Here is an 8,177-nt window from a genome sequence, read left to right as displayed (position 1 = left end):
ATTTGAGGGGTGGAGGGTGTAAAATAGTTTGAGAACACTTCTCCTATGTGGCTTATAGGAGTTCATAATGTTTATGTTCCTGCTCATGCTTTCTCCTTCATACCATGCAGTACATTAAGGGCAGGAGATTTCATTTGGAGCAGTTATCTGGTGGCGCCCAGTTTTTATTTAATTTAGAATCTTAATTAGTTATTTTGATTACAAGAAAACAGACATCAGATACTTTCAGTCACTAAAAGTTATTCCCCTTTATACCAATTTAAAAATGGCGCGCTTTCTGGATTGAACATCCGGGCAATTCATTTGGTTTCTATTTTGGAACTCATCACCGCCATTTTGATTATTTAGCAATGAAAATATGTCCTTCGATGGACAAAATACTACACAGCTACACGTAGAAAATGTCACTGGTGAGAATATTTAGTGTCTATATACATCTATAGTTCTTTTTCAGTGAATCTGATTTCTCAGAATACCATTACATGTCTTATCACGCGGGCTAATTTCTAAGTAGTGCGTCCGTATTTCCTCCTCTCTGGAGTACTGGGCGCAGTGATATATTTTTCATTCACAAGTTCACTTGATAGTGGTATTCATACACGGGATGTGTGTAAATATTTTTCTTCTTTTTTTTCGCCGTTTTGGATAAATGAATAGGAACATAGCATAAAACAGTGTTGATTTTTCCATTGTGTCATTAGCACGCTTGTTGATGAGATCTGAGATTAATAAATGTTTTCGAACTAAGTTTTCCTTTTAGGAATTTGGGTTGTTTAGCGGTTGACAATTCTACTAGGCCTAGTATTTCTCGCCGCAGTAATCTTTTGGGCCTTTTTTTCCAACGCCAGAGTTACGAGGCCATACCCCTCCCCCCTTTTTTCAAATAAGGAAATGTTAAATAACGTGCACGGGCCTAAATCATATAATCTGAGTATTTGCGTAGATCTAGTCAAAATGATGTTCATGGAGTGTCTTTAGAAATATATTTGACTTGACCTGTGGTGACGGTGGAGATTCCGAGAATTATAGGACCATGTCATGATATGCCCCTTTGAGGCATGTTGACTATGCATACTATGCAGATGTTCATTATAAAAATAATTCCATTTAATTTATCTGGTGTCTTGCAGAAATTTTGATTGAGTGCATTAAACTGTTACCTTGAACAATGTGTTAATTGCATGTAGCACTTTTTGTAAGTTTTAGGCAGTGAAATACATATGATTACTCAATATCGCAGCACGAATATTGTTTGGAAGAAATATCACTTGTGAAAAATCTATTATCATTAAATTACCATAAGTTATGATAATCATAATGAACCAAAATGTGGCAACATATCTCTCGTTTGTTTAGCAAATATAAATTTAATACAATTAGGGCACTTTCGAAGTAAAGAAATGGAAATTAAATATTGAAATTCATTTAGGTTATCGTGGTTATATACAAAGTTTTGTAAGATGTCATAGCTACCCATGCATAGTCCTCTGCAGTGGAACTCTGGCACAAGTTTGCCGCTCTATATGAGACTTGTGCATGACGCTTGAGGCTGCTGTGGTAGAGCATTCCCCTTGCAGGCGGAAGGTCAGGGTTCGAATCACAGCCGCAGCAATCCTAAGTCGTTAAAACGGGTAGTAATAGGTCTATCGCCAAATTGCATCAGGTGTGAATGTCACGGGTCCTTGGAGATGACCTTAAAAACAGATGTCCCGTGTCACAGTAGGTGTGGCACGCTAAAGAATTCTCACTGCTCAATATGGCCAGAAGTGCCGAGCATGGGCCTAAATTTTAAGCCCTTCATCAGTAATGGTGATGTCTCCATATGAGTGAAAAGTTTTTGAGAGGGATGTTGAACAAGATGCAATCAATCAAGGCTGTAGCGTTGGGGTCTGTAATCATATAATGTCTATTGTGACACAGGACCTCTGGTTTAAGGTCAGTATTGATGTGCAGTAGAGGAAGAGTTGCTAGCCTACATTAGACTTGCCAGGTTTGAAAATGGATTGATTGTCTGTTTTATGTCCCATCAAGAATTCTTCACTCATTTTGAGACGTTACCAGTTGTAGGTGAAGTACTACAAATTTAGACCTTTTATGTTTAACGCTTAGGGCTATAGCAGTGAGGGTCCTTTATCATGCTGATACCTGTTACGACACAGGACCTCTGTTTTAAGGTCATATCTGAGAGACCCATGATTCTCGCTTAAGTGCTGACGAAGGAGCAATCACTACCTATGTTTACGTTTTGGATTTGATGTGACCATGGCATGAGGGGGGCTTGAAGTCATGACCTCCCGGTTACGAAGCGAATGGAATGCTCTACTGCTGAGCCACAGTGACTGGTTTTGAAATTGAACCCGAGTTTTCCTGGTTCAAGTAATAATTGCTATAGGCTACTGCAATCGGTGTGTACATACAAATCGGGGCTGTTTCATGTATATTAAAACACATAACATAAACTGTTTCAGGTTAATGACAAAAAAAACACATTATTATCAAAAATGCTGATGGAAATTGAATGGCCCCTTATCCCAATCTTCCCTATTGTTACTTTTAAGTTTAAAGTTAAGATGATTTACACTATAGGTGTGTAGTATTTCATACGTCCAAAATTTTTCTGTTTAAATATGGAGAACAATAATTTCTGCAATAGATAAGATAAGTTTGATTCCAATTTTGGGCCCAGAGGACATAACAGCAAGATGGTTTATAAAGAAGGAAATTTCAAAAAAGAAAGAAAGTTTACAACATTAGCTGTTGGTTACATAGACTGCAAACTACATGTGGATGTAGCATGTTGGGGAAACGAGTACATACATATATGAATTGCTAATCATGTGTATACACAAGTAAATGGACAATATCAGTATTATACCAACATATGAATAATAAACTATAATGATTTTTGCAGTTTTAAAGCATCACTTCTTTTTCTGAAAGTTTGTACTAAATACACTCAATTTGACAATTACTGGTTTGTCTCCATTAATCATCAACCAAGTAAATTTGTCCTTATTTGTTAGATAGATAAAATTTTTGTTGAGCTTGTATATATACCATTAAAAAAACATATTTCTCTCTTCAACATAGAATGGACAATCATTAAGGAAATGAAATTCATCTTCTACACAATTGAGGTTACATAATTCACATATTCTTTTGTTTCTTTCTAAAGAAATCTTCTGGCCAGAATTGGTCTTTGTAAATTCATATCTTCCTCTTCCAATTCGAAGGTCATGTGCACTAATTCGAAATCTACATAGAGTTTTTCTTAATTCTAGGGATTCTAAAAATATATAACTTTCCATATAGTAAAGTTTTCTTTATACGAAAAATATGTTGTGAGTTTTCCTGATTTCTGACCCTCTTCACGTCTTTTTGACCAGTAAAGTAAAAATTGTTTCCGTACCTGATTCTTCATTTGTTTTTTGAAAAATGAGATATTGAGATTTTTACAATTGGGTACCAAAATGCCCATTTTTTCCCTAAAATAACTAATGTTTTTCTACCAACAATTTACATTATGTGAATTCAGATTGATATTCTCTGTATAAGCACTGTACGTATAACAGGGATGATTCTGGGCAATTCTCAAGTCTATACCAATATAGTAAAATACTTTGGATTATAGAGCAGAACATAGGATATCTACCCAATTCAGAGATTATTGCAATATTAGTACTTCTTTTACTGGCACCCAGTAGATGTTTACAAAACTTAATATTCAGGTTTTCTACCTCCCAATTTTTAAAGATATCTTATAAATCTCTGTCTTTTTCCAGCATGCATGCTGAAAGTGTTCCCCATATCTCGCAACCATACAAGGCAATGGGTTTTACCATATGGTCAAAAAGATGCAAAAATGTTTTAATTGGTGGATCGATAGATTTGATGTCTTTATAAAGTTTGAATGAGGCCTTAAGAGCTTTATTGTATAGATCAGATTTTGCTTCCTTGAATGAACCACAGGAGGATAATATTACTCCTAGATATTTATGTTTGTTAGTACATTCAATACATATGTTACCGAGCACAAAATTTTCTTTAATTTAGGTGCCTGCTTTTATTAAAAATGACTACTTTTGTCTTATTGGTATTAATTTCTAAGCACCAATCGTTGCGATATTTTTCAAGTAAGTTTAGTTTGTCTTGTAGTCCATTCTGGTTCCATACCTGCAATATGTAGACCAGGTGTGTTACCAACATTCTGTAAACCCCCACCCCCTTCCCCCTCCCTCCCCCAGTTTGCTGGCTGGTATTATTGAGTAGCAGTTGAATTACAAGATAATGCAAGTGCAGTTCTACCTTGTGAATTGATGTTTTTTAATATTTTTTTTTCACTTACAAAATCGTTCAAAGAACCAGAAATTCGTAGAGCTATCAAAATGTGTAAAATTCAGAGAAAAGTAACTTGAAACAAAATATTATCAAAACATGAACATTTTTATTTTCTGATGTGTGAATTCTTCGACTTTAATACGACAAATCATCAGATATTTTCATTGTTTTTATAGCCATATAATACAAACAAACTTAGACAGTATATAGCAATGATTTTTGCAAATGTAACCAGAAGCCCTGGAGAAAAAGCAATGGAGCAGACCAGGATTCGAACTCAGGCCTCTGAATCTCTAATCGGGTTCTCTACCAACTGAGCTATCTGGCCACTGGCGATCGAATCCGACTGACTGCCACGCAAACAAACTAGACAGTATAGCGAGGATTATTGCTAGAAATGAAAAATTAGTTGTGGTACGGGCCTCAAGACAATATACAGATCAGTATAGACTTAAAGGGACTGGTTCACATTTTTTGAACAAAAAAAATTATATATATAATTTTGAATGTGAAAAATTTAAAATATAACTCATTTAATGTTGACAACCAAAATTTTGACCTTCTGAATGCAAGGATAAGAGCAATATTTTAGCTGTAACTTTGTGTTATGTAAACAAAAACTTGAGTCTTTTTATGTTTACAAGAAAAAAATCGGTGAAATGTTAATTTTGTAATTTAAAAACATCTAATTTTGTGCAGTCACAAATGTAACTTTTACCTAATGTATACTTGAAATGTGATATATATGATAAACTTGGATATTGTAAAATCACCCCTTACATGGATATTGATCTATTTTTATCATATATTTCAAGGATTTTTCTCAAGGTAAAATGTGTCATCTAAAAGTTAAATTTCATAACTTAGCTGAAGGACGTGCGATTGTGTACATAAAAAGGCCCAAAAGATTTCTCTGTTTTAAATGTTCTTGAATTAAGCTTGATCTGTGTTTTAGGTAAGATAAGTATATATAGCAAGTATAATATCTTGCTTATGAATAGGTGTGCCCATCCATTGAGCAAAATGAAATTAATATATATTGTGTATTGATAGATAAAAAATGCATTGGAATATGAATTTGCTCGATGCATGGGCTGTATGTTTTCTGAAAGAAACCCCCCCCCCTCCCCCCTGGATTTATGATTTTTTTTTATTTTGGCAATTTTATGCCAACTTCACGCTCCTGTCATAAAACACAAAGGAATTTTGGATCAAATTAAACTTGGTTTGGGCTTGTTTATATATTCCTTATTTGAATGCCAGATTTTGAGACTCCTACTAAAATCATCCATTTTCTGGGCCAGATGGCTGTAGATACTGTACCTGCTTTGTAGAAATCTGATGTACATTCTTCTTGTTCCAGAAGACGGGGTCATGGATTTTCAACTCGTACTGAAGCTATTTAGTACTTAACAAAGGGATTTTAATTACTGCATAAATGTAACTGCATGTATGATGTTAAGAAAATGGTAAACGTCGGGTCTTCAGTAAAATGTTCAAATGAATTCATCTTTCATCCTTGTTGCAGATTATGCTCAACTGTTTAGTGGTGCAATCTCCCATGTGGCTCATGTCACAGAAACCGGGGAAATTGTGGCTCTGGTGGAGTCACACATACTGGACCCGCATCAGGAAAATATAGACCCTCAGGTATCCTTTCTGTCCCTACATATTAACTGTGATCATCAGTCTGAATTTATGATATACTTTAATAAATTCATTTACCAATTTAATCATATTCTGTTCATGTACCAATTTTATCATATTCTTAGTGGTTTAAGGAAGGCAAAATTTCCCCCCCCCCCCCCCCCCCCCCACAGTTTTAATGTTTATAGGACGAAAATCTGTACACACTTTGCATATGGTGAGAAAGACAATAATAATGATAATAAAATTTATATAGCGCCTTATATAAAACAAATTACTCTAAGGTGCTTTAAAAGGGGAAGAAGAAGAATGCAACAATAAAACTCAATTAAATGACAGTGTGCCATAAGATCTTATATCTGTAAAATTATTAAAATATAACACTAATTTCACATTTTCATTTGTTGAGGTATGTATTTGATTGCAACTATTACTTCCAACAGACCGTACAGGTCCAACAGATTCAGACAGAAGATGGACAAGTCGTGGAGCAGCTGGTGTTCGAACAGATTCCCATCACTCACATTATCACCACGGAACAATCAGCTGAACCCGAGGTTCCGAAGGTCAAGGCCAAAACCAAGGAGCCAAGGCAACCCAGCATTAAGCCACCTGTTGGGAAGGTTTGAAAATTATAACGCTTGAGGAGGTGTACTGCATCGTCATAATGGTTGACTTCCTTTTAAGATATGGAGGAAAATATAGATATCAGCAATATTAGTCTATGCCTTTTCAGTTCAAATGCCTAGCTGAGTAGTTCAGTAGGTTAGTGTGTTGATTGATGAACTGTAGATCATTGGTCGAGTCCGGCAGGGGTTTAATTTTTTTCAGATTACTTTCTTCTAAAACTGCATTTTTTTAGTCTAAATAAAGTGAATTGAAAGTTTTCAAAATTTCAAAATATTGTTGTACATATCCTCCACTTTTCATCCACATCAAATTTCTCTGGTATAGCATTCATCCTTAATAAAGAACTATGAATACAAGTTTTGTTTAGAAAAAGAAAATATTCAAAGTTTCTATGCAAGTATTAAAAACAATGAGCAGTGTGAATGTTGGGAATAAAAGTGATGATATTATGTTCAATTACTTTTTAGGGACCCTTTAAATGTGAAACCTGTGAAAAGGTTTTCCCGAAGTGGCCTCAATACCAGAAGCACATGAAAGCCCACGACGAGGACAAGCCCTTTAGGTGCCCTCACTGTGCAATGTCGTTCAACGTTGAGGACAATCTGAGGCTTCATGTGGCCACGCACGTCCCCACTGATGGAGAACCCACCTGCCCCGAGTGTGGGAAGCGGTTTTCCCGGATTGCCAGTCTGAAGGCCCACATCATGCTTCACGAGAAGGAGGAGAACCTAATGTGTACGGAGTGCGGAGACGAATTCAGTCTACAGGTGTGAATTTTATCTCATACATTCATATCTTAAATTTTATCTCCTGGGCTTCATCATACAGACACATGATATCTTAGTTTGGAATTTTATGTCTGGGCTTCATCATACAGACACATGATATCTATTGAAGGCATAAAACACTCTTTTATTCTTTAAATGCATAGAATAAGTTTGGAAGATACCTTGCCATTTACAAGAGAAATTTGGAACAGAGGAGACTATTCTGTAATATCTTGTATTGTGCAGAGTTTCTGAAATCTGATTCTTGCATTTTAGACATTTGAGGAAATTTAGCTGTTTGAACAATGAAATGTATTGTCACTTCCTACTGGTCCGAAGGACAAATATTTTGGACTTGCAGTTTTCAAAAACTCTGTTGCAATTACTTAATGTAGGAGAAGTCTTTTGTTTTGGATGTCTGTTGAGTGCAGTGCATCCCTCTCTGATGCAGTGAACCTTTGGGATAACAGATGTTTATACCGTGAATCATCTTATGTTTCCTCAGTTATGATTCAACATTGAATGCTAATACAGCTGAACTACGGTGTCTTGAACACCAATATTTCGAATACCGTGGATATGTCAAAATGATTCGGAAGTCCCAACCACTTGTTGCTTTAGTATTTTATCCTCGATATCTCAAATCTTCAGATATCTCGAAAGTATTTCTCTGTACCATCTAGTTCGAGATAACAAGGTTTGACTGTATAAACTTCACTACAAGTGAGACTTTACCCACTACCACATCTCACAGTGGGTTATTGTGCTGTGTGATGTACTGTGATGGAAGTCATA

General features: G+C 35.6%; 1 protein-coding gene across 1 annotated transcript in view; it reads left to right on the top strand.

The window, feature by feature from the left end:
* The first annotated feature begins 239 nt into the window (after nt 1–239).
* Nucleotides 240–8,177, top strand: part of LOC125673243 (zinc finger protein 236-like) — a 35,607-nt gene continuing 27,669 nt past the window's right edge. Inside the window, exons 1-4 of the mRNA XM_048909718.2 lie at nt 240–410; nt 5,867–5,988; nt 6,429–6,608; nt 7,083–7,382. Coding sequence (XP_048765675.2) covers nt 359–410; nt 5,867–5,988; nt 6,429–6,608; nt 7,083–7,382 — 654 coding nt within the window. The 5' untranslated portion in view covers nt 240–358. The remainder of the gene's footprint in view (nt 411–5,866; nt 5,989–6,428; nt 6,609–7,082; nt 7,383–8,177) is intronic.

The sequence above is a fragment of the Ostrea edulis genome, chromosome 1 (assembly GCF_947568905.1).
Source record: "Ostrea edulis chromosome 1, xbOstEdul1.1, whole genome shotgun sequence".
Classification (NCBI taxonomy): domain Eukaryota; kingdom Metazoa; phylum Mollusca; class Bivalvia; order Ostreida; family Ostreidae; genus Ostrea; species Ostrea edulis.
This window is presented reverse-complemented; position numbering and strand designations above follow the sequence as displayed.